At 40.3% G+C, this 26,746-nt stretch overlaps 1 protein-coding gene across 6 annotated transcripts in view; it reads left to right on the top strand.

Moving 5' to 3' along the window:
* The window catches only part of UBE3D (ubiquitin protein ligase E3D), a 330,935-nt gene that overhangs the window by 110,054 nt on the left and 194,135 nt on the right, over positions 1-26,746 (top strand). The window contains exon 10 of one of the 6 annotated variants that reach the window (XM_069599003.1): positions 2,004-2,116. The exons of the other annotated variants lie outside the window; for them this stretch is intronic. Coding sequence (XP_069455104.1) covers positions 2,004-2,039 — 36 coding nt within the window. The 3' untranslated portion in view covers positions 2,040-2,116. The remainder of the gene's footprint in view (positions 1-2,003; positions 2,117-26,746) is intronic. 6 annotated transcript variants of the gene reach the window in all.

Here is a 26,746-nt window from a genome sequence, read left to right as displayed (position 1 = left end):
CACAAGCTGAAATCAAGATTGCCAGGAGAAAGATCAATAACCTCAGATATGCAATGACACCACCCTTATGGCAGAAAGTGAAGAAGTGGTAAAGAGGCTCTTGATGAAAGTGAAAGAGGAGTGTGAAAAAGCTGGCTTAAAACTCAACTTTCAGAAAACTAACATCGTGGCATCTGGTCCCATCACTTCATGGCAAATAGATGGGAAAACAATGGAAACAGTGACAGACTAATTTTGGGGGCTCCAAAATCACTGGATGTTGACTGCAGCCATGAAATTAAAAGGCACTAGCTCCTTGGAAGAAAAGCTATGATCAACCTAGACAGCATATTAAAAAGCAGAGACATTACTTTGCCAACAAAGGTCTGTCTAGTCAAAGTCCTGGTTTTTCCAGTAGTCATGTATGGGTGTGAGAGTCTGACTATAAAGAAAGCTGAGTGCCAAAGAACTGATGCTTTTGACCTGTGGTCTTGGAGAAGACTCTTGAGAGTCCCTTAGACATCAAGGAGATCCAACCAGTCCATACTAAAGGAAATCAACCCTGAATATTCATTGGAAGGACTGATGCTAAATCTCTAATACTTTGGCCACCTGATGTGAAGAACTGACTCATTTGAAAAGACCTTGATACTGGGAAAGATTGAAGGTGGGAGGAGAAGGGAATGACAGAGGATGAGATGGTTGGATGGCATCACCGAATCAATGGCCATGTGTTTGAGTAGACTCCACGAGTTGGTGATGGACAAGGAAGCCTGGTGTGCTGCAGTCCATGGGGTCGCAAAGAGTCAGACATGACTGAGTGACTGAACTGTACTGAAGTGAGCTGCTTCTAAAATGTCAGTGTCCATAGGAAGCTTGTTCACAATTCAGATTTCTTAGTGAGAGCCTCAGAGGTTCTGGTTCAGTAACTTGAAGGAGATCCCGGCATCTGCATTGTAACAAACATCCAAAATATCTCTGAAAAAGGCTTTCAGGAACCAAGGTGAGAAACACTTGAGTATAGTGGAATATATTCCCACTGAAGTGAGAAATGTACCGGAAGAAAACCTTTCATTTTGATGAACACCTAGCTCAAATAGCTTATTTTACGCTTTTCTTCACTGTTTTTTGTTAATCTGCACAAGCCCCTAATGAATGAAGTAAACTGAATCGTTGTCATACAATTTGTAGTTTTTTTCTTTTTCTATCCTTTTCTTCTGCTTTGATAGTTCCCTTCTGCGCTGAGATGCTTGGTAGAATCCAGGTTGTCAGTTATCTCTGTGAGTCCTTCTCTGCCGTTTGTAAACCTGGAATCTTCCCTCCATCCGGGCCATGCAACCCTGGTAGCCTCTCCTGCTCATGGCAAGGCTGACTTCCTAGGACCCTGATGTTGGACACGCAGGGTCTAGTCTGAGATCTGCCACCACCTGGGTTTTGTGACCCTGACCTAGCCAGGTAACCTGATTTCTGGGTTTTGGTTCTTTGTACTGTGAGGGTGTTGGGTTAAAAGACTAAGTTCCATTGAAAGTAGATGCACATAGAGTCATTTTGTCTGTTCCCTGCTGTTCCTAATGTATCCACCCAGACGGAACAATATAACTTACTGTTATATATATATATATGTTATATATATATATGTTATATATATACATATGTTGTTCCTTAAAGGGACTAGGTTCTTATTTCTTTTGAACATATTGGAAATGTTTAACTGAAGGAAAGTACAGAGAAAGCCACATAATGTAGTTTTTTTTTTTTTTTTCCTCCTCTCCAAGAGAATGGGATCTCTTGTTACAGGACCTTCCTACCAACCACAGTGAAAGGTAAACAACGGGGCTAGGGTGCTGTCTGGCCCCCAGTCTTCCTGCCTGAGACACCCCGACTTACCCCTTCATCTGAAGGTGGGCAAATGCAAAACACCATCCGGTAGACTGAGCGTCAGAGAAGAGAAAGAGAGAGAAGCCTGCGATGTTCTCTGCACAGCCTTTGATCTCTCTGCCTCTCTCCTCTTTACCCTCCTTCAGGCTGCTCCTCCTTTTGGTTTCAGCTTCCGTTTCTGACTCTGGATCCTGGTCCACACTGAAATGTTTGTGGCTTAGGAATTTTCCAGCGGTTTCGCCTTTGCATCATTTTACTTGTAAGTATGGTTACTCCAAGAAAATTTTCTGAAACGTGAGCTTCTCCCCTTGCCCAGAGCTATAAACAAAGGGTCTTGGTTCTTTGCCACCAAGCATGGCTGTGTTTAATCAGATGACTTCCTGGTCTTACTTCCTTGAAGAGAGTGCTAAAAGTGTGTGTCAGCTTTTAGAAGCAGAGTGATATCAAGAGTTAAATGAATACACTTGTTTCTTCCATGGAGGAAGCCACTGTGTTGTTTGAAGGAGCTTTTCAGGCTTTAGGAGAAAACAGTAGTCTGGGAGGGATACCAGCCTTTAAGGAAACCATGAATCTGAAGGAAAGTCTTCTGAGCCTCCGTTGAGAACCTACCTAGTAACCGCTGGTTGCTCAGTAGAGAGAAAATTTAGAACAACGGGAGGTGTAGGGGACCAGGCCGGAGGAATTGTGAGGAAAAACAATGAAGTGACTTTAGGATTCTTCTGGTTCTCGCTCTTGATGACCTTACCTATGATGTAATGAAGCTAATTTCTGATACAGAGGTGGAAGATGGGTCTAAGTTCTGTTCTTGCATGCTGTACCTGCAACCGGTCACTTCCCTCTGAGACTCCAGGTTTCTCATCCCATCAGCTCAAAAATCCACTGATTTTAAGTGTCAGGAGTTCAAGGATTCACAGAAGTGTGAGAGCTTGTGGATGAAGTTGCTCTAAAGAACAGAGGCTACATCCAGCCAGAGACTGGCATCCCTCTAGAGATCAGCGCGTTGCTTCCTTCTAGTGACAAGTTGAGAATGTCAGTCCCAGGGCAGTAATGACGCTGGGGCAGCAGAGAGACTTTCTGTAGCATCAGCCTGGGCTTCACACAGTGAGCATCAGCAGTTAGTCTGCAATAATTTAAGGCAGTTTGATTGACATGTAACATACCAGAAGATGGCTGGTGTGTTGTCAGAAGCTGTAATAAGAGAACACAAAGTAAATTAAAGAATTAGCCAAGTAGTGTTTAAATGCTGCTGCCTTTTCTTGTCTCTTTAGAGCTGAATGAAGTTCTTTATAAGCAACTACATTTGTCTACAGTCCCAATATTTCTGATGCTGCCCCTATTGGTCTTATTGTCTCCTTCTCATTTACGTTCAATTTGACAACCATTTTCAAACTGGTTGTCATAAACATTTCAGAGATTGTCCGTCTGAACCAACAGCTGCTTTTCAACACTTCAAATTCCCCCAAATATACTGATAATTTTAGCAGAAATCAGAGACTGCAAACAGAAGACGTGGTTCTCGGTATTTTATTTTAAATAGAGTAGTTAAACCAACTTGCGTTACTGTGATTAATAATACAGTTGGATGCACATCCACTGTCTTTGTGGAGGAAGTGTGGAGGGCGTGTTTTATGGCTGTCACGCTTGATCGTTTCTTCTTTGTTTTGTTTCTTGTTCTTTGTTGTCTTAAAAGTTTTCTCATCTGTTTCTGAAAAATTTCCTTTGCTGGCCTGGAAGCAATAGCTTGCAGCTTTCCTCTTGTAGTGGTTGCTCTTAGAATTTTTAAACATATGAAGTGTTGTAGAGTAAAAACAAAGCTCTTCAGTATCTTTACCTTTTTCAAACAGGCACGCACCTTATCATATCCTAACTACCTGTTAAGCACATTTCTGCCCCTTACCCCACATCCGCCCCATTGTTATTATCCACTGTTTCACTTAAAAACAAGTTAGTTATCAATTTTAATTATTTTAATATTCATTGCATATATACACCTTAGTGACATACTTTTTGTTTTTTCTTCCCCTGACGTTCCGTATCCTTCGGCATTCCTTTCACAGACCTTCTCTCTGAAATGTTTTCATTCTGTTCTTGAATGATGGTACAGAATTCTGTACACCTTTTCAGTTTGAGGGTCTATCACTCCTTGCCTTCTGCCATCTCTTTCTGTTGATAAGACAGCCTTTGTAACATTATTGTCTGTTGCTCTGCGGATGGGGTCCATCTGTTTTCTCCTGCTGGTCTGTAAGATTCTATCTTTATGCTTGATGTACTGTAACTTTACAGTGGTGTCTTGGTGTGCATTTTTAAGAAACTTTTCTACTCCGTATTCTGAGACTGCTCCAAGTGAGGACTCCTGTCTTTAGTTCTGGAAAATAACTAGCCATTATATAAAATCTCTATGGTCTCCCCCAGCCTATCTCCTTCTGTTGACGTCTTATTAGACCTGTGTTAGAGTCTTCCAGTCTATGCTGCTATCTCTTAAATGTTATTTCTTGTGTGTGCATTCAGGATAAATTCCTTGCTACGAGATTGTCCGGTTTACTCATTCTGGTGTCTTCCCAACTAGAGTTTCAGTTCAGTTGATATTTTTTTCATTTCCAGGCTGTCAAGGTTTTTAGAACTGAGGTATAACTGAATATGACATTATGTTTCAGGTATACAATATAGTGATTCAATATTTATATATGCTGTAAAATGATCACCACAGTAAGTCTAGCTAACACCCATCACCATACATGGTTAACAATTTTTTTTTTCTTGAGACAAAGACTTTTAAGGTCCACTCTCTAAGCAAGTCTCAAATATATAATACAGTATTGTTAGCGACAGTAACCATGCTGTACCTTATATCCTTGTTGTTGTTTAGTTGCTGAGTTGTATCCAACTCTTTTGTGACCCCATGGACTGTAACCCACTACTTTGGCCCACCTCATCCAGCATCGAGTCCAGAACAGTAGAGCTCTCTGCTGATCCGAGGTGCACATCCACCCGCTGACCCAGTAGGCAGCCTGGCCTCTCGCCATTGCTGCAGAGGCAGAGTCCCTGTGAACCATAACCACCAGCAGGTGACAGCAGCAGCTTTCTTGGGTCTCCTTTCATGAACATCACTCCACCCTGGAGCCTGACCTTGACTTCTGCCTCATAAGGCCCCTCGCTTTGGCGCTGACTCCCCACTTTGTGCTTCTGGTCCAAGAAGATGCATAGCTTGTTGAGTGTAGCTATGATTTGGAACTTTCTCTTATATTTTATCCATCACTGCCACATATTTGAAGAATTCAAGACAAGGACTTTCAATGTCATCTTTGGCTCTCTGTGATATAACCTTGGTGTTTTACATCCGTGGTAGGAGAAAAACAGTTACCCTTCCTGTGTGAAAGCTCTTTGTAAATAATAAAGGCGAGGTGTGGCCATTTTATAATTAATATAATTGGTATCACATTTTACCACTACTCTATTTCTGGAGTCCAATTTTCCTTTTTGTGGGTGAGCAGCATGGTGAGGAAATGAAGTACCTTAGGTCATAATAGAATTAAATATCCCCACTTTTTTAGTTGTCTACTAAATGTTGTCAGCAGTTCAGGTCACAAATTACACAGTGGTTTCTAGAGGCAAATGGATTGTGGCTTTGTTTTTACTTTTAGACTTGGGTGAAATGGAAAGGAAATTGTGTTTAAATACAGTAGAACCAGCTCAACCATTCACTGGATTTTCCGTTTTTTCTCAACTTTATTATTTCTTTTTTAACCCAGTGATAGTATCCGAAACACAATTTGCAGTCATATTTAGGTGCTTTAAGAATTTGTGTCAACTAATCTTGCCCTGGTATTTAAGAGTTTTTGAATTTCATCTTTCAGTTGATGATTAGTTTCATCTCATCATATAGAAGGCTTGGAGAGTCTCACTGTGAAGATGATGCTTTTAATCAGTTTTGTAAATTATTTTGTTTGTGTCTTTCCCTGCCCCACCAAGAAAAAAACAAAACAAAACTCAAAATTGTGCACTGTCAGGTATTGAGAACCTGCCAGAGAAGCGCCAGCCTGAGTTTGACCCTGGATACAAAACTTAAAGGTTTCCTTCTCTCCTGTTGCCGTAGTCTTGGCAACAGTAAGCTAGAGCCCCGCTCTTCTCCTTTAACGGGCCTTTCTTTTTAATCTTGTCTCCCTCTCTTTCTCCATTCTCTGATCATCCTGGGTCTAAAAATGCTCCCTGCATATTTCCATATCGAAGAAAACAGTGACAGCCACATAGTAATCAGTCTCCCAAAGTGAAAACAATAGGAAACAACTTCCAACCATGAAAATTCTACACAGAACCACACTTTTAGCATTAGCATTATTCTGGAGACAGAGAATGCCAGAACTGCAAAGTGACTGTGAGTAAATAGGGGCCGGGGGGGGGGGGGGGGGCGGGAATCAACAGGTTCCAGCACTTAGTTTCTTATACTTCTGCCCCATCTCCACTCTGCCACAAAGCTTTTGGTGAACCAACGCAGACTTAAAAATACTGCAGAGGGGATGGGAAAGACTAGCAAAGGTACCTATGAACTGTGTTAGAATGGCCACTATAAAGATTAAATCCAGCCTAAATTTTAAAATGTTAGAAAAATGTGCAAGAAATGTACAAGCAGATCAGAGCATGGAATTTAGCGGAGGGATTTAAAAGGCCAGATGCAATACAGGTGCAACATTTAGAGGCAGACACATTATAAAGGGGCAGGCATGATTTAAAAGAGACATCACTTAATGGACCAGGTGTTCTAAAAGTATAGCTTCTGGAGGAGAAAAAGCAAAAACAAAGTAAGTCCTTTTTCGAAATTAGAGTAGAAGGAGAGTATTAAAGTATGAAGGAGAAAAAGGAAATTTAGGGTTCGGTGAAAACAAGAGAATCACACCTCTTTCCTACCAATGAAACACTGAAAGAAAACCCCACTGAAGCTCTGGGCCTTTCCTGGACTGACAGGAAAGGGCATCTTTTAAGATGCGAACTTTATAAAACTTTCCAGTATCATAAAAATGAACAAAAGGAAATTCAGTAGAAGGAATTTTATAAAATCAGACAATGAAAAAATCCTAAATATCATCTCAGGAAAATTATCCTCATAAAGCAAAACAAAAGTGTTCACACTCTGCACAGAATTAAGAATTCTCAAACAAGCATTTGAGGATATGAAAAGCCACTCTAAATCAGAAATGCAAAATGGACAAAACCCTGGATAAATAAAGAAGGAGTTCATTGACCTCAGGAAAGAAAAAGATAACATTACTTCAGAAATGAAAAATTAATTTAAAAGTGCCCAAGTGAAAGTACTCTAATGAAAATTTAATAAGAGGTTTGAAGAAAGATAGGAAAATAACCAAAGAAAGGAAAAATGACGTAAAGAAGGAAGTTAAAAAGTACCTGAAGGAGGTAGATTTTTATCCCTACCGTCTTAGGTTTTTTTGGCTGTCTTTGAGAATTAAATGTGGATGGTAACTGCAGCCATGAAATTAAAAGACACTTGCTCCTTGAAAGAAAAACTATGACAAACCTAGAGAGCATATTAAAAAGCAGAGACATGACTTTGCCAACAAAAGTCCATCTAGTCAAAGCTATGGTAGTCATATCTGGATGTGAGAGTTGGACCAAAAAGAAGGCTGAGCGCTGAAGAACTGATGCTTTTAAACTGTGGTGTTGGAGAAGACTCTTGAGAGTCCCCTGGACTGCAAGGAGACCAAACCTGTCGATCCTAAAGGAAATCAGTCCTGAATATTCATTGAAAGGACTGATGCTGAAGCTGAAGCTCCAATACTTTGGCCACTTGATGTGAAGAGCTGACTCATTAGAAACGACCCTGATGCTGGGAAAGATAGAGGGCAGAAGGAGAAGGGGATGACAGAGGACGAGATGACTAGATGGCATCACTGACTCGATGGACATGAGTTTGAGCAAGGTCTGGGAGATGGTGAAGGACAGGGAAGCCTGGCGTGTTGCAGTCCATGGGGTTGCAAAGAGTCAGACAGGACTGAGCGACTGAACAACAACAACAAAGACAGATTGAGGGGAAATGTATACAAATTTATATACATTTTCTATGGCATAAGAGCCCTCATAAGTAATGAAGAATAAAGAAATTGCAGACTCACATGCTTTAATAGTCGATTGAACAGAGAGAAGCATTTGTGGAAAAGTAACTACTGAATATGTGGAAAAGCGATAGGAAAGTAATTATTTGAACTGGGTCTGTTGGCATATAGTTCTTTCAGTCTCAACTTTCCTTGATGATATGTCCCAACTTCAATGCTGTAGAGTGGTCCAATATGCCCCTAACTAGCTTCCCCCCTTCTATAACTCTAAAATTATTTGAAGATAAAAAGTTTTAAAATAATGGGTGTCATATCAAAAAAGGAAAATAAGGATATTCTATGCAAAGTGGGAGGCTAGACCAGGGCTTATCTTTTGAGCCCTAAGAAAGGGAATGTCTTGGTACCACTTCAGGAAGAGAGGTATTAGAGGGCAGCCAGACCCCCATCTGAGGGTTCAAGACCAAGAAGTTTCAGGGATGCAATTCAGGAAGTCCTCACATATTGACATGGGCTTAGTTTCCCAAAAAAATGAGCAGCTCATACAACTCATGACGACAACAACAACAAAACCCAATCAAGAATATAAGCAGAAGATCTAAATAGACATTTCCCCAAAGAAGACATACAGATAGCCAATAAGCACATGAAAAGATGATTGACATCTCTACTTATTCAGTTCAGTTCAGTTCAGTCGCTCAGTCATGTCTGACTCTTTGCGACCCCATGAATCACAGCACACCAGGCCTCCCTGTCCATCACCAACTCCCGGATCTCACTCAAACTCATGTCCATCGAGTTGGTGATGCCATCCAGCCATCTCATCCTTTGTCATCCCCTTCTCCTCCTGCCCCAAGTCCCTCCCAACATCAGGGTCTTTTCCAGTGAGTCAGCTGTTTGCATGAGGTGGCCAAGGTACTGGAGTTTCAGCTTTAACATCAGTCCTTCCAATGAACACCTAGGACTGATCTCCTTTAGAATGGACTGGTTGGATCTCCTTGCAGTCCAAGGGACTCTCAAGAGTCTTCTCCAACACCACAGTTCAAAATCCTCAATTCTTAGGCGTTCAGCTTTCTTCACAGTCCAACTCTCACATCCATACATGACCACTGAAAAAACCATAGCCTTGACTAGACGGAGCTTTGTTGGCAAAGTAATATCACTGCTTTTCAATGTACTATCTAAGTTGGCCATAATTTTCTTTCCAAGGAGTAAGCATCTTTTCATTTCATGGCTGCCATCATCACCATCTGCAGTGATTTTGGAGCCTGAAAAAATAAAGTCTCACACTGCTTCCGGGAAATGCAAATCGAGACAACAATGAGTTATTACCTCACACTGGTCAGAATTGGCATCATCAAAAAGTCTGCAATTAACAAATGCTGGAGAGAGTGGAGAAAACGAAAATTACACTATTGGTGGAAATGTAAACTTGTGTAGTCACTATGGAAAACAGTTTGGAGATTCCTTTAAAAAAATTTTATAGCTACTGTATGATCCTGCAATCCCACTCCTGGCCTTATATCTGGAGAAAACGCTAATTTGAAAAGATACATGCAACTCAGTGTTCATAGCAAGACTATTTACACTATTTACAATAGCCAAGACATGGAAGCAACCTAAATGTCCATCAGCAGATGAATGGACAAAGAAGATGTGGTACATATGACGATGCATCTGTTACTAAATCATAAAAAAGAGTGAGATACTGCGATTTGCAGCAACATTAAAGTGAAAGTGAAGTCACTCAGTCGTGTCCAACTCTTGGTGACCCCATGAACTAGCCTACCAGGCTCCTCCATCCATGGGATTTTCCAAGCAAAAGTACTGGAGTGGGTTGCCATTTCCTTCTCCAGGGGATCTTCCCAACCCAAGGATTGAACCCGGGTCTCCCGCATTATAAGCAGACGCTTTACCATCTGAGCCACCAGAGAAGCAGCAACATGGATGGACCTAAAAATTATCATAGAAAATGACTTCACTAAGTGAAGTAAGTCAGACGGGGAACTATATTGAATATCTTTCAAAAAACTATAATGGAAGAAAATATGAAAAAGGATATATATACACACTACATCAGTTCAGTTCAGTCACTCAGTTGTGTCCAACTCTTTGCGACCCCATGAATCACAGCACGCCAGGCCTCCCTGTCCATCACCAACTCCCGGAGTTCACCCAAACTCATGTCCATCGAGTCTGTGATGCCATCCAGCCATCTCATCCTCTGTTGTCCCCTTCTCCTCCTGCCCCCAATCCCTCCCAGCATCAGACTCCTTTCCAATGAGCCAACTCTTCGCATGAGCTGACCAAAGTACTGGAGTTTCAGCTTTAGCATCATTCCTTCCAAAGAAATCCCAGGGCTGATCTCCTTCAGAATGGACTGGTTGGATCTCCTTGCAGTCCAAGGGACTCTCAAGGGTCTTCTCCAACACCACAATTCAAAAGCATCAATTCTTTGGTGCTCAGCCTTCTTCACAGTCCAACTCTCACATCCATACATGACCACAGGAAAAACCATAGCCTTGACTAGGCGGACCTTAGTCAGCAAAGTAATGTCTCTGCTTTTGAATATGCTATCTAGGTTGGTCATAACTTTTCTTCCAAGGATAAGCATCTTTTAATTTCATGGCTGCAGTCACCATCTGCAGTGATTTTGGAGCCCAGAAAAATAAAGTCTGACACTGTTTCCACTGTTTCCCCATCTATTTCCCATGGAGTGATGGAACCAGATGCCATGATCTTTGTTTTCTGAATGTTGAGCTTTAAGCCAACTTTCTCACTCTCCACTTTCACTTTCATCAAGAGGCTTTTTAGTTCCTCTTCACTTTCTGCCATAAGGATGATGTCATCTGTATATCTGAGGTTATTGATCTTTCTCCCGGCAATCTTGATTCCAGCTTGTGTTTCTTCCAGTCCAGCGTTTCTCATGATGTACTCTGCATAGAAGTTAAATAAGCAGGGTGACAATATACAGCCTTGACATACTCCTTTTCCTATTTGGAACCAGTCTGTTGTTCCATGTCCAGTTCTAACTGTTGCTTCCTGACCTGCATACAGATTTCTCAAGAGGGAGGTCAGGTGGTCTGGTATTCCCATCTCTTTCAGAATTTTCCACCTGAATCACTTGCTGTGAACCAGAAATTAACGTTGTACTGTAAATTCACTATACATCTATGAAAAATTAAAAAATCACACTGATAGTAGGTTACTTTATTACTATGATATGTAAGATAATATATAAGACTTGAGGTTAAGATGGAAAGTTTTAATGTATATGCAATAATTAATTGTTTTTAGTGTGGCCACTATTTATTTCAAAGATTTGAAGTTTGTTGATGGTATCAATTCACAGCTTGAGGGATTGGAGGATGGAGAGAAAATGCTAAAGAAGTAAATGTTGGTTATCTTCATCTTAAAGATATCTGTTCATTAACAATAGGGCTCATAGTGTAGATGGTGGTGTTAAGGAACTGGAATCTTAAGAAAATCAGAAATCTTTTTTTTATAGTTACAGAAAGCCCTTTTATAGTCCTTTAATTATAAAAGAAGTTTAGCAAAAAATGGCATTTTCTCAAAAAGCATAAAGGTGATCCTTTCCTCCAAAAAGTCTTAATTCCGTGATGCAGCAGACAATTCTAGTTGGTCAGAATTTATTCCATTGGATGGGACCAAGGCCCAGGGTTATGCAGGACAAACATGATTATTAAACAGCCATGCCTAAGAACTAAGAAAGTCGTTAAGGAAGGGTTCATGGGCTTGTGGGCTAAATGGATATCTTACCTTTACCCAAAGAAAGATTTATTTCTTTGAGCTCTGATTTTTGTCACAAACCCAAGCAAGAATCATACTCGACATAGCTTTATTATTTTGGTTGCCATATTGGTTTTTTGGAATCATGTTTGAAATAATGCAGAAGAGTTGATTAAATAAGATGTTTGTAGTCATATATTTAAAGTTGGAATAGATTTAGTTACTCAAGCCTTTGTTATAATAGTATTTCCACAAGAAAATCAAATTCATATTACATCACCTAACATACAGCTTCCCCCACCCCAAGAACATAATTTACCATATGTACAAAGACTGCTGCTATTTGGATTCCCTTGGATATCTTTATCCAGCATTTGTCTGAGAGGAAATTGCCTTATGCATAATCTAAAATAATTGAAATAATTGGAAGTATAATGAGAGCCAACATTTAGAAGCTCCCTTGTGCTTCTTTCTGCTCTGCAAAATAAAATTATCACTGAATGTGTTCATGTTTTAAAATTTAAGCAGACTTGGTAGATTAATCTTGTTTCCTAAATGTGCAGAGGTAGTTATATAAGGTGGTTGGTGTCCCTAAAACAGGTGTTAAAAGATCTTTTTAAGCTTCCCGATATATTTGCATATTTACTATGATGAAGTGGTAATTTGCATTATAGAGCTGATTACAGAAATCAGTATATCATTGAGCTGTATTTTTAAAAATTCATATTATTTCTTGTTTCTCTGCTTTTTATGATACATGTAGCACCATTAATAATGTTTTCAGACATCCCTGAGAGATTTGTAGACTTGTTTTAGTTTTCGTGGTTGATAGCTATTGGCTTAAAAAAGAAGTCATTCCTGTGTGTGGCTCCCAGGATCTATTTTAGCATCTGCCCAAATGTTGCACTTTTTACATGGATTCTACCCCATTTCTACATTCATGTTTAGAAGTCACAGTGAAATTAAATGAAAAGTCTGAGAAAGAGGTTGGGTAAATACTTTGGCCACCTGATGGGAAGAGCCGACTCACTTGAAAAGACTGATGCTGGGAAAGATTGACAGCAAGAGGAGAAGGGGGCAACAGAGGGTGAGATGGTTAGATAACATCCCTGACTGAAGGGACATGAGTTTGAGCAAACTCAGGAAGGTAGTGAAGGACAGGAAAGCCTGGCGTGCTGCAGTCCGTGGGTTCACAGAGTCAGACATGACGTAGCTACTGGAGAACGAAAGCAAGCTGAGATTTCCTTCTTTAAGCTTCATAAAAGGCTGGGAAAGCGTTCTGTCTTCTGAACTAGGGAAGAAGGACCAATAAAGAAAGAACTTCCGTAAACATTGCAAGGATGTTCAAAAGGTGGTTGGCAGGCAGAAAATATGATAGCACTCCAGGGACATGTTTGTTAAAGTAGATTGATTCATAAAGAAAATATATCCAGATTAAAAGAACGGTGAGTTCGATTTATTATTCTTTCTTCGAATCATATATTTTATTTTTTAAAGGAGGCTTTGTTTTCAGACATATCTGTGTCACTTAACCTTATCATTCAAATTTCTGTCCAGATGTGCATAGCAAATCTTGACTTGGTAGGCCATAAACACAAAACCTAAGCAAATTAAATCTGGGGGGAGAAACTCCCAGATTTTCCTTATCCCCAACCTTGTGCTGACTTTTATCGTGAGTGTCATCACTAGCTGACCCGTTTCTCCACGTGGAAAAATGGAAATTACTTTTCTCCTCCATGATGTGGGAACCTGCCAGTTTTTCCTGTCTGATACAGTCTCCTTTAGACATTGTTCTGATATTTCTGATATGTTTTTCTTTAGTCATCATTCTTTTATCTTACCAATAACCTGCAAATCATGTCCCTAAATTGGATCTCTTTGAAGGAAAAAAAAAAAAAATGGGAACGTAAGCTCTGAGGCAGAATGCCATGGTTCAACTGAAAGAAACAAGAATCCTTTAAAAAAAAAAAGCATTTCTCTCTAATTTTAAAAGAAATATATAGTAACTGTTGGATATTTAAAAACAAAAATACCTAAAAAGGAAAAATAAAACTTCCAGAATCGTATCCTTCAGTATTAGCATTTAAGTGTATTTCCTTCTGAAGTTTTCTCTACGTGCATGGAGGGCAGAGCTCATGGTGTGTGGCGGGAGCTCAAGAGAGAAGGTAGTTGGTTTTATAAAACTAGTATATTGTTCATAATGTTAAATCCTGCTTTCTTCTTTTGTGGCATTAAGTTTCTTGTATCAATAAAATAATAGCTAATATTTATTGAGTGTTTACAATATGGTAGTCACTCCTGTAAGCACTTTATACATATTAACTCATTGAATCTTTTCTAGAGTCCCTAATATAATACTGTATTGTGTACTTTTGTCACATGAGGAAACAGAATTACAGAAAGATTTTAAAAGTCACCCAGGTTCACAAAGCTTGTAAATGGTAGAGGTGAGATTCAAACTCAGATCTCACTCTAGAGTCTGTCTGCGGCTTTTCACTTTAGCTGTTGATTTCCGTCACTTTAAAACATGATTTGCAATATCTATTTGATATTCCGTCATGATTGCTATTGATTTTTCTTCTTTTCCTTTAATGTTATATTTTTGTGAACAGTGTCTCTGGCCATTACTGTGATTTTCAAACATAATATTTAGTGACTGCATAATGTTCATTTGTATGAGTATTTGCATCAAGCCTGAGTCTGTTTCCAGTGTTTTTTTTTTTTTTGATGTGTGTGTGATACCATTCACTTGAATATCTTTTTTTTAATATAGATTTATTTTTTTTAATTGGAGGCTGATTACTTTACAATATTATATTGGTTTTGCCATACATCAACATGAATCCACCACGGATAAACAGAGTCCCTCTCTGGGCCTGGGCATAAAGCATCTTTGGGGTTATGGTCTCCCCACCATAGCCTTGACAAAGGGCCTTGTCTGAGGAGTCTGTGCCAAGGGAACAAAAGATGCTCCATAGTTTACACAGACAAGAGATAATTGTGATAAACCGATTTCTGGAACATCAAGAGAAATTTGATCATTCTGAACCACCTCCAAAAGCAGGCAAAACAAACCTTTTATGGCCTGTGTCCTGGCTTCCCTACCGTCCTGTTATCGTAGGCAAAAAGGCAAATGGAACAAATGACCAGGAAAATCTGAATGTAGGCAAAGAAAATATCAGCGTTGCTTTCCCAGCAGAGTGCAAGCAGCTTCGTGACAAAGATAACTCATCTACAGAGGAGGGTCATGGCAATGCCCAGCAGTGAAAGGGGCGTGTCTTGATCTTTATAAATGTGAAAAGCTGAAGCAGAAAGAGAAGACTCTTATTTGCCCAGATAAATGGAAGCAGGGATCAGGAGGCCTGGCAGAAAACAGTCCTGTTTGCTTCTGGGCAGAACTTGGCCTCCTGTTTGATGGGGACTCCAGCTTACCATATTTACAGAAATAATTGGAAAGAATCTCTGAAGTTCTAAAAATAAAGCTCAGGTCCAGATCACACTGAAGTCTTGGACTGAAGACTAAGGAATTGGGTCTTTTTAAAGCATGGCCAAAGGATATAATAAATCTCTGGTCATCTTATAAACTCACTGTAGGGCCAGTCTCAATGTAAATAAAGCACCGCTCGTATTTTTGGGAAGGCAATGTCCTTTAACCCTAGTGGTAACCTTATCAGGATGTCCACGTTGTCTTCTTGAGGGCTAAGAAGGGAGACGGTGCTATACTTTTAGCCATTGTCACTGCCTCGAGCTTGCATTGTGCTAAGTTGCTTCAGCTGTGTTCAACTCTTTGCGACCCTATGTACTGTAGCCCACCAGGCTCCTCTGTCCATGGGATTCTCCAAGCAAGAATACTGGGGTGGACAAGGAATTTTTTTTTTCCACAGTTGGTCCTTGTTGATTATATGTGTGTGTGTCTGTGTGTGTGTGTGTATATATATATATATTTTTTTTTCCTTGTGTTAATTTTGGCCATACCCAGCAGTATGTGGGACCTTAGTTCCCATCCAGGGATCAAACTCAGGCTCTCTGTAATAGAAGGTAGAGTCTTAACCACTGGACCGTTCGAGGAAGTCCTTGGGCAAGGATTTTTTTTAAACATACTCTATAACCAGTAATTAATTGTTTACAAATTGCCTAGTCACTTTTCAGGTTATATAATAGAATTGAGAAGCAAAATACAGTGTTAAGAATTTGTGCTGCTAGAGACTGAACAAACTAAAGTTACTCAGCAGTTTTCAGAAACAAATTCAGCTTTTTGGAAAAAAAGTTAAAATTGCGCTATAGGAATGTTTCTTAGATTATCTGTAAGCCTTCGCTGAATATCTAATCATTTTTGAAGTCAAGGGTTATGAATATTTTTAGTGTTTTTCATTTTGCTACATTTTGCCAAATTACTCTCCAGAAAGTTAATATCAATTTACTTTTCCACCAAAGTATGTTGTTTTATCAGTTAGTAGTTGTAAGCTCGTGAAAGAAAAAGGCTGCACCTTTTTTGCTTTTATTACTGTGCATCTTGTCAGGTACAGTGTCTCACTTTATAATAGAAACTCAGTAAATGTTTTTGAATAAAGAAAGAAGTGTGCTTAACAATGGCTGTTTTAAGACTTTAAGTAGTTTTTTACCCCTCTGGCTTTTCTTTATATGCTGTTTTGCATATGCATGTTTCTGCTTAAGAAAGAAATTACCCTCTTTTCATTGCTTTACCTATTTTGAATTGCCAGGTATGCAGGGGAGGTATAATTAACCTACAAAGAGTATTACAAAGCTTAGTTTAAGGGGTTACAAAGAATCCGACATGAGTAAGCAACTAGGCGCAGTGTGGTACAGTACAACCATTGTGTTGGTTGGTCGCTCAGTTGTGTCCTACTCTTTGCAACCCCATGGACTGCAGCACAGCAGGCTTCCCTGTCCTTCACCATCTCCCAGAGCTTGCTCAAACTCATGTCCATCAAGTTGGTGATGCCATACAACCATCTCATCCTCTGTCGTCCCCTTCTCCTCCCGCCTTAAATCTTTCCCAGCATCAGGGTCTTATCTAATGAATCAGCTCTTTATATTAGGTGGCCATAGTATTGGAGTTTCAGCTTCAGCATATGCCTTCCAATGAATATTCAGGATTGATTTCCTTTAGGATTGACTAGTTGGATCTCCTTGCAGTCCAAGGGACTCTAAAGAATCATCTCCAACACCACAATTCGAAAGCAGCATTTCTTTGGTGCTCAGCCTTCTTTATGGTCCAACTCTCACATCTGTACATGACTAATGGAAAAACCATAGCTTTGACTATATGGACCTTTGTCAGCAAAGTGATGTTTCTGCTTTTTAATACGTTGTCTAGGTTTGTCATAGTTCTTCTTCCAAGGAGCAAGTGTCTTTGAATTTCATGGCTGCAGTCACCATCTGGAGTGATTTTGGAGCCCAAGAAAAATAAAGTTTGTCACTGTTTCCGTTGTTTCCTCATCTGTATGCCATGAAATGATGGGACTGGATGCCTTGATCTTAGTTTTTTAAATGCTGAGTTTTAAGCCAGCTTTTTCACTCTCCTCTTTCACCTTTATCAAGAGGCTCTTTAGTTCCTCTTCACTTTCTGCCATAAGGGTGGTGTCATCTGCATATCTGAGGTTATTGGTATTTCTTCCGTCAGTCTTGTGCTTCATCCAGCCCTGCATTTCACATAATGTACTCTGCATATAAGTTAAATAAGTGTGAACTGAAAGTCACTCAGTCATGTCTGACTCTTTGCAACCCCATGGAGTGTACAGTCCTTGGAATTCTCTAGGCCAGAATACTGAAGTGGGTAGCCAAGGGATCCAGGGCATTGTCCCACCCCAGGGGTTGAACCCTGATCTCCTGTGCTGCAGACAGATTCTTTACCATCTGAGCCACCAGGGAAGCCCAAGTTAAAGAAACAGGGTGACAGTATACAACCTTGACGCACTCCTTTCTCAGATTTGAACCATTCTATTGTTCCATGTTCAGTTCTGTTTTCTTAACTTGCATACAGGTTTCTCAGGAGGCAGGTAAGCTGGTCTGGTATTCCCATCTCTAAGAATTTTCCACAGTTTGTTGTGATCCACATAGTCAATGTCTTTAACATAGTCAATGAAGCAGAAGTAAATTTTTTTTAAAATTCTCTTGCTTTTTCTATGATCCACTGCATGTTGGCAGCTTGATTTCTGGTTCCTCTGCCTTTTCTAAGTCCAGCTTATACACCTGGCAATTCTCAGTTCATGTACCGTTGAAGCTTAGCTTGGAGGATTTTGAGCATGACCTTGCTAGCTAGTACAACTATTGTTTCTTCTTAATCACTTCAGCGATGTCCCATCTTGTGTTTTGCCTTCTCCATTATATTTCTGATGTCAATTTTTATATTTTTCATTTTCAGAAATACCATTAGGTTCTTCTTCAGATCTTCGTATAAGTTTTGAAAGTCTCATGTTCCCTGGGCATACATTTGATACTTGTTTTATTTCTTTATACATACTTATTATCTATTTGTCCATAATTAAAATCCCTTCCACTCTGTAGGTCTGATTCTATGCCTTGTTCCTGCTGAGCTGCTCATGTATTGGGTAACCATGCCAGCAAGCTCATGCTCTCCTTGAAACTTCATCTGTGGGAGTTCTTCGAGGCCTGAGTGGAAGGTATGATCCTGCAGAGAGGATTATTTGTGAGGCTCCATAAACATGGTGAATTCTAATTCCAAACGTGCACTGGTGTTGACCTGGGGTTAGGAATTGTCAGGGGTGCCTTTCCCCTGCTCCCGATGCCAGGCTTTGAGTCAAGACCAAGGCGGGCAAGCAGGTTCACCCACCGTCTGCTTCTAGAACATGGGTTTTTTGTTTCCCCAAGTCGTTCACTGCAAGGGAGAGGCAGGGATTCTTATCCAACATCCTGTTTTGCAGGGCCCCAGGCTTGTCATCTGACTACCAAAATCCCACAGGTTAAAGCTCATACTCTAGACCTTCAAAATGGGTAGAGGCCTTAGGGAAACTCTTTCTTCAGCCCTGGCTTACTAGGAGGCACCGGATTCTTTTCCTGCCAGAGGATTCGGTTCTTCTTCTAACAGTTAAAATATGGGCTTTAAATTTTTTTTTAATGTTTATTCAGCATATTTAGTCTTTTATACTGAGAGGACTTCTTCTGACATCACGTCTACAGTATTGGAGTTAGACCTTTTGTTTTCTTAAAAGAGAGATCTTTCTAAGGTCTTTCTGACCTACACTCATAGGTCAGTTTAATTTTCTAGGTCACAACCAAGAGCAGAGAAATATGTTAAATGTAGCAGTAGATACCATTTTGAGTATGTAAAAGTGCAGTGAGCTCTATGCCAAGTGTTATACAAGATTGATTTTATTTAATCAACTATTACCATCACTACTCCACGGGGTCGCAAAGAGTCAGACACGACTGAGTGACCTCACTTTCACTTTCACTCCGTGAGAGAAGTACTGTCATTCATGTGGTAAAGATGACACCTAAGCTTAGCAAGTTTCTTATGAATTGCCCAGGACCACAGAACTAATTGAAGGCAGGAGGAGAAGGGGACGACTGAGGATGAGATGGTGATGGCATCACTGACTCAATGCACATGAGCTTGAGCAAGCTTCGGGAACTGGTGATGGACAGGGAAGCTTGGTGTGCTGCAGTCCGTGGGGTCACAAAGAGTCGGACACAACTGAGTGACTGAACTGAACTATTGGGCTTCCCCAGTGGCTCCATGGTAAAGAATCTGCCTGCAATGCAGAAGATTCAGAAACCCAAGTTTGATCCCTGGGTTAGGAAGGTCCCCTGGAGGAGGAAATGGCAACCCACTCCAGTATTCTTGCCCAGAAGATCCCATGGATAGAGGAGCTTGGCGGGCTACAGACCATGGGGTCACAAATGAGTCGGACACTACTGAGCAACTAAACAACAACAAACATAACTAATAAGAAATTTATAGTCTTGACCTTGGATCCTCATGAAAAGGTTAAATTATGCCTGATGAAATCTTTTTAGACTTGGTGCATTGCTATTTTTAAAGGCATCAAAATGTGTAATATATCTTAAATTTCCATTTAAATTGTGTTATTGCAGATCAGCATGCTGTTACCCTATTAAAAAGATAAGCATATCAAAGGAGTAGTGAAGGCAATTTAACTTCCTTTCTTTACTACTTTGCCTCCTCAGAGAAAAATTACTCCGAGAATACTTCCCAAGGATTTTCTGAATATCAAATCCCAAAGCGCATTTATCGGCCTGGATGGGAAGGGAAACTTTGGTCAAGGATTTTAGAGAGGTCCATAATTCATCCCAAAACACTTTCCTCCCACACCTTTAGCCAACGGTGTGGTATTTGGTTATAGTGTTAATATATAGTAGTTCTCTTTATGAACATGTGTTCTTTTAATTTATATACTTTTTTTTTTTTTCCCAGTTGAGCCTTCATGTTAGGAATCAGACTTGGAAACTGAGACTTTTCTTAGTAATTTCATATGGTGTTGTTTGAAGTACTGTCTTCTCAGGTAGTGAATGTTTATATTGAACCTTCTTGTGTGTGTGTGACATTGTTTCCTGTTTGGCAGTTTGGGGGTAGATGTTGAAACTGCCATGTCTGTGTTTTTCTCAAGCAAGTTTTCTCTTTCCTAGTCAGTCAATTGTTTCTCCTAAAGTAACCACTCTTTATCAGTCCAGGAAAATGAAGAAAAAGATTTCTGGGAAGACACTCTGCCCAAATTCAGAAGAATGGTTTCCCTAGGGTTTTGATTTCCTCTGTGCTAGGCTAGTCATTGAGATCCATGCTGCTGCCTCTGGGACCTCCACTGATGACCTTGACCTTGTAGTCATCTGCCCTCCCAGATCTGGTTACTTTTATGGCCAGAAACTATAAAAAGAGCAGGAGTTGCCACCACTTTGGAACTTAACCGACCCCTCCCCTGACTTTCATCTCAGGAATTCTGTTTTTCCCTTGTGAGGCCGCCGACTTCCCTAGCCTTGCAAGCTCTCGCCTCAAGAGTAAGGAAGGCCAGGCGTTATGCTCATTAAGGTCTTTTCTGCACCTTCTATGCATGAGGTAAGGCCAGGACAGCAAAAGCCATCTTATAAGTTCTTTTGTGAATGAAGCCGTAGTAGCAAATAAAGACAGTGCACTGGTTTATATCTCATTATACCATAGTCCAAGAGACAATGGAGGACAAAGGAGCCTGGCGTGCTGCAGTCCATGGAGTTGCAGAGAGTAGGGCGTGACTTAGCAACTGAATAACAATACCAAACCTTATGCTTCTGTGGTACTTTATCTAAGCTAAACTCGGAATCTGTTATGGAAAATGCTTTGGTCTTCTTTTGAACTTTTTCATCAAGTAAACTCGTGTGTTTCTTAATGCCTGATACTGTCGTTTTCTCATTTGTAAAGTGACTTTTAAAAACCTCATAATAGTTACGTCATGCATGTAAACAGCAGAAAAAGCTCAGATTTGTGAAGGACTTGTGTGACAGTAAGCTTCAGTAGAAAAAAGATTTTGGCTTACCCTTTATTTCCCTGATAGAAGGGTAAATTTGACTTGTCCCTTCAGAAACTAAAAGATGACTTGCAGAGAGAAATAAAACTGTGGCAGAAACTCAGTCATTACCTTAGTTTTCTTCCTGGCATTCACTGCTGTCTGTGCGCTGGTCCCGCCTCCTCACTTTCTCCTCTTTTCCTTTTTCTTTCTTCCCGTTAGAGCCTCTGTGATCTCTCAGGAGAAAGTGGACATTCATTTTCTTATAAGAATGCATTTCTTTCAATGCTAGGAAAAAGCATTATCAAAAAAAATTCTCATTTTGTGCTGTCATTTTGTTCCACATCCTTTAGAAAAGGAGGAGAAAGCAGGGTTTTTGAGGCAGAATCTTAGCTTTTCTCTTGGTCTCTAAGCACCCCCTGTATCACTTCTCTACAGTCATCAGTGTTAGTTTTCAGGATCAGTGGGCAGAAGCCACTTCCGTGTCTGAAGCGGGCATGGAGGTGGGACAGCTGAGCATGCACAGGTGTTACCTGTAACTCCCCCTAATTGATTGTCGCAACCAGATGTGCGCATCCCTTCAGCTAACTTTCTCCAAGCCACAGATGGTGCCTGTGTAGGTGCCCTTTCCATATGCTGGGGCTAGATCCCATTGCATTTGGTTTTCCTGTTCTAAGGTTATAACTTGCCGTGTGTGCAGATGGTATGTGTTTACAGTCATTGTCTGTTTTTTCTATTAATTTCACTTTACAGTACTGTATTGGTTTTGCCATACATCGACATGAATCCGCCACGGGTTAAAACGGTACCATTAAATCTTTATCAGATTTATAGCTTCTTTTACTCGCCAACATCAGTTTCTCCACCCCAATACTTGTATAGCTCCCATTCAAGTCAGTGTTCCATACATGGGAGCTAAGTAAAATACTAAGTAGTTTACCAGTTATTAATAGAATGTGCGAGCATTCTGTATGAGTTTATGGAAACAAAATGTATGTCCATGGTCTTCTCTGCTGTCATCTGAAGGATGCTCTAATAATGTTCTTTAAGGTGTATTAATGTAAGGAGTAGAAAATTACTACATACTTAGATGTTAGTAAACTTTCTACAGAAATGTCTGAATACTTTATGAACTTTGCTATATTTCATAATTAAATAAGACATCAAATACTGGATATTTAACACACAGAGTCTCAGAAATAATAGGTTCAGGAATCAATCCTTTTTTAAGCATGGACTCAGAAATCACACAGGTGTGGTATGAAAGCTAAACCCTTCTCCATGTTGACTGTGAGACCCCCTCTCTGAGCTTCTGTTTGTTCATCTGTATATTAATAGTATTAGTTACTTTATGAGAACTGTAATTATAAAGTCAATGAGTATATGACAGGTGCTTAGAGAAAGATAAATGCTAAGTAAGTGGTTCTTTTCTTTTATCCTTGTGACTATTCCCTCTATTTCTGATTTTGATCATCAACTTCTATTACTCTTGGTGACCTGGTCTCTCATCTCTGCTGTCTATATACTACTCTAGTTCAACAAGCTATGTTATAAACCTGATATTAGGTTCTATAAAGGATCCCAAAAAAGACTAAAATTAATTCCTGTGTTTTATCACTTCCTGCTCAGGCTGCCATCGCCTGCTGTGACTGTAACTGCCTAAGTGTAGTTCCAAAGTTTCCAATGAGATCATAAATTCCTTGAAAACAGGAACATCACCTTATACTTATATAATTCACAGTGTCCAGAACATTGCTGCATGTCGGCCCAACTATTCAAGGAGAGAATAGCTTTAAAAATTCTAATTCCAGGGGACAGACCATATGGACAGGTAGAAATGGTTAGACTTGTGGAGAACTGGAGACAGAGAGAGAGCGAGCCAGCTGATAGCTGAGTGCCTCTTCAGCCCTGGGCTCTGTCAGCCTTCATTACCATGTGAAGTCAGAAGGTAAAAGCAGAGAAGAGAGATAGCGAGCTTCAAATATAAAAACATCTTTTGGGGTGGTCATTTTTCAGTACAGTACTTTTGAAATGATACATTTGCACTTGTGTATGTGCGTATGTGTGTGAGCATGTGCACGCACTCAGCTGTGTCTGACTCTGCAGCCCCATGGACTGTATCTCACCAGGTACTTGTTTTTGAAATCATCTAATTGTACTTGAATTTCGTACAAACCCACGCAGGCCCAGACCCTGATCCTGATGTTTATAACTGAATCTGTAAGAGTGATTGCTTGCCAAAAATATTCCTGCTAGCTGCTGCTAAGGTTTTAGCTTTTTTTGTGTGATCTCTTATAATCTACTTCTGTCATATTATAGCTTTAGGTTAATGCAACAGAAACCACATTATTTAGGCTTATATCTTAGGGGCACAAAGTTCTAATTTGGGGTGAAAATGACCAAATATATTGCTTTCTAAGCTTTATTGCTTTTTGCTAGTTCTCATTTTTTTCTCCATCTCAAGTTATCAAACATTATAAAAACTTTAAATGTCTTATTTGTAAATATATGCCCTCAACTCTTTATTGCCTGAGAAAAATGGAGGGGAGAGTATTTTTGGGGTGATTTAAAAAAAAATGTGGGCAACCCCTGTGGGTTTCTAATACATCAGTAAGCAGCACCTAGACCTTTGGGACGAAGATGAGCCTATGAGATGCCAGGCAAACAGAAAAGGTAATTTCCATTTCCTCTCAGAATGAGAAAGAATGGGCTCGGGCTGTTTTTTCCATGGCCACCTCCAAGGCTGCTCCTTATTTTCTTGCCACCAGCAGGCAAACATGAAGATGTTGAGAAGGCACGATGTATCTGTCATTTTGATTGTTAAACATGAAAGTAATAGAATGGCAACAGAGACAGTGAGGCACAAGAGGGCTCTTGGCAGAATGCTATACATTATTATTATTTTTTTTAATGAACAGTTTCACACCTTTGTTCAGATTTTACAGGGTATATTCTAATGGTAGTTTCGGCCTCACTACTCTCAGCAGCAGAAGCCTTTCCTTCAGCAAAGTGAGCAAACCACAGACTTCAAAAGCAGGTAGAAAGTAAAGCCCACTGCTTGAAGCCAAGTTAGAAGGCAAAGTCCACTCTGCCGGCCAGCTTCTCCCGCACCCTCCTCGTCTGCCCTGGTGTTTCCTACCTGCAGCCCTACCTGCAGAGCGTGGAAACCCTGGGCTCACCGTGCCTATCTCTGGCCCAGTTCTACTCGCTTCACTTTGTTTTGCTCACTGGCACCTTTGGGAGTATGTTAAAGTTTGGGAGCCTATCCCTAAAAAAATGTCTATCCACTTAGAATTCTGTCTGCAATGTCAGGGCATAGACCACTCCACCACCACCGTGGAACACATGAAGTAAAGCCTACCAGTCCAGACCCATTTATTCAGACGGCATCTTTCTCATGGTACACGAAGACCATGGCTGAAAACAAATGGAGACAAATATGATAACCTCAACCACCTAAACACACTACAGCCAAATTGTTTGAAATTCTTTTTGGAATGAAACTGTAAGGAACGTGAAGCCTGATTGTAGGTCTGCAGCCATGAGCCGGGTTGCGTTTAAGACTTCTCTGGGCCTCAGTTTCTCTAAAAAGATGGGATTAGTCTGAATGATTTTTGAGATCTTTTCCAGCTCTACAATACTCTCCAGTATTCTGCGATTCAGCGAGCCAGATTGAGATGAACAATGAAATCAATAGTCCTCTCTGCAGCCAAGCATCAGCTCCTTTTGTTAAGTTTGGATTATTAAGTCTCTTTTTTTTTTAGTCCACTTATCTCTGTGTCCTCCTTTTCCTCTTCCATCATCTCCATCCACAAACAAGAAGAAAATTGATTTTTATTTTCTTCCTTTTGTTTGACTCATTTGAAGTGGTCAGCTATTTCCCCGAGTTAAGCTATCTCTAAATAAGTTTGGGCTCGATAGAAGGAAATATCACTGTGACAGGGAAGGATCACTGACAGGGTGCTGATGTAGAGGGTCATTCATGGAGGTAATGAACAATCGGGGTACATAAGCGAAGGCAGTAGGCACACAACTCATAGAAGAGGAGGAAGGCTAGGACTGAGGGATGCACTACAATTTTCAACCCAGGTCTCCTCTACCTCCTTGAAATTAGTCCTGCCATTCTCTGAGAAAAAAAAAAAAAAAGAATGCCCGATTTGGATCTGTCCTATCTCCCAGGCTGTAAACTCCAGTCATGATAATGATGCTGCTAAAATTATAATTTATGGCGCATTGACTTGGCATCAGGCACGGTAAAAGAAAGCCTGTCAATTGGATCTCATTCAGTCCTAAGAACCACTCTCTGGGAAATGCTAGTCCTTCTTTTTACAGGAGGAAACTGAGGCTCAGAGAGGCCAAGTGAAAGCCAAATGAGCAGCATACCACAGAGCAAGAATCCCAGCCTCGGCTGTTTTTTTCTCCCCCAATGTAGTCCAAGCCCACTGGGCTGCCAGTTAATAACTAGCAAACAGTCGCGGATTTTACAGAGTGCTGTAAAACCACATCTGCCTTAGTGAATCTGCCTGCAGGCAGGTTTATTATTACTGCACCGCCTCATTTTCTGCAAGTAAATACAATTTGTGAGATAATTTTTGAAGTGAGAGCCTCGCCTGGAATAGAGGATAATTATTGATGTGTTTTTCAGGATAAAAAGGGTTGCTTTTTCTTTTTTTTTTCTTTTGGTTTTCTTTTAATTCATCACCCTGCCTGACATATTGGAGGAACCCAGTGAATGTAGGGAGTAGAGACTAAGTGGATGCATGCATGGAGGAAAAGGAGGTCATTCTCCAAAGTTTAAATGAGCTGATTTTGCAATAGCAAAACCAGAAGGCAAAACTTTGGCATTCCACACCAATATGGCTTTATTGTCTGTATTGCAGGAACAAAATATCACATAACTTTGCACATAACTCTCTAAAGCTCTTGATAGGTTTTTTTTTTTTTTATATTCCATTTGCTAAATCCCTTTGTGCAGTTACAAGTAAAGTATTGTACCACTGTCACTGGAAAAAGGACTAATTTCACATTGTAATGATTGCACCTGCTCTGTGACAAAACCTTGATGTTTTTTTAAAAAGCCATTTTCCAACTTAATAGCTCAAGGAAGAAGATTGTCCCTAGGGGAACTGGGACACAACTTTACAATTTACTCATTGTACAACTGTCCTTCAGTGCTGAAATGGGGGGGTGGGGGGGGGGAATAAGGATGAATGTGGAAGGAAAAAGCATAAAATAACTGACTAAGCTCGAAGGTCATTAATGACACTGAGAGGGGTAAAAATGATAAAGCGGACACAGAAAATCGTGTTCTGTGAAAAATCAAATAGGATTGCTCTGAGCTGAAAGAAAAGTAAGGGAGAAAAAAAGGACAGTGGAAAGCTTTTTAGTGCTTTGGGAGTGGGGGGAAAGGGAGGACGGACTGCACTAAATGAGCATCTCTGAATTGGAGCCAGGGGACGGGTTCTAGCCCTTACCAGAACTTCAGAGCACATCCCTTTAAAAGTAGGTAGAAAACTAGTGAATATAACAAAAACAAACGGACTCACAGATACAGGGAACAAACTAGTGGTTACCAGTGGAGAGAGGGAAGAGGGGAGGGGC

The sequence above is a fragment of the Ovis canadensis genome, chromosome 8 (genome assembly GCF_042477335.2).
Source record: "Ovis canadensis isolate MfBH-ARS-UI-01 breed Bighorn chromosome 8, ARS-UI_OviCan_v2, whole genome shotgun sequence".
In the NCBI taxonomy this organism is placed as follows: Eukaryota; Metazoa; Chordata; class Mammalia; order Artiodactyla; family Bovidae; genus Ovis; species Ovis canadensis.
The sequence above is the reverse complement of the archived record's forward strand: the minus strand, read 5'-3'. Positions and strand labels throughout refer to the sequence as shown.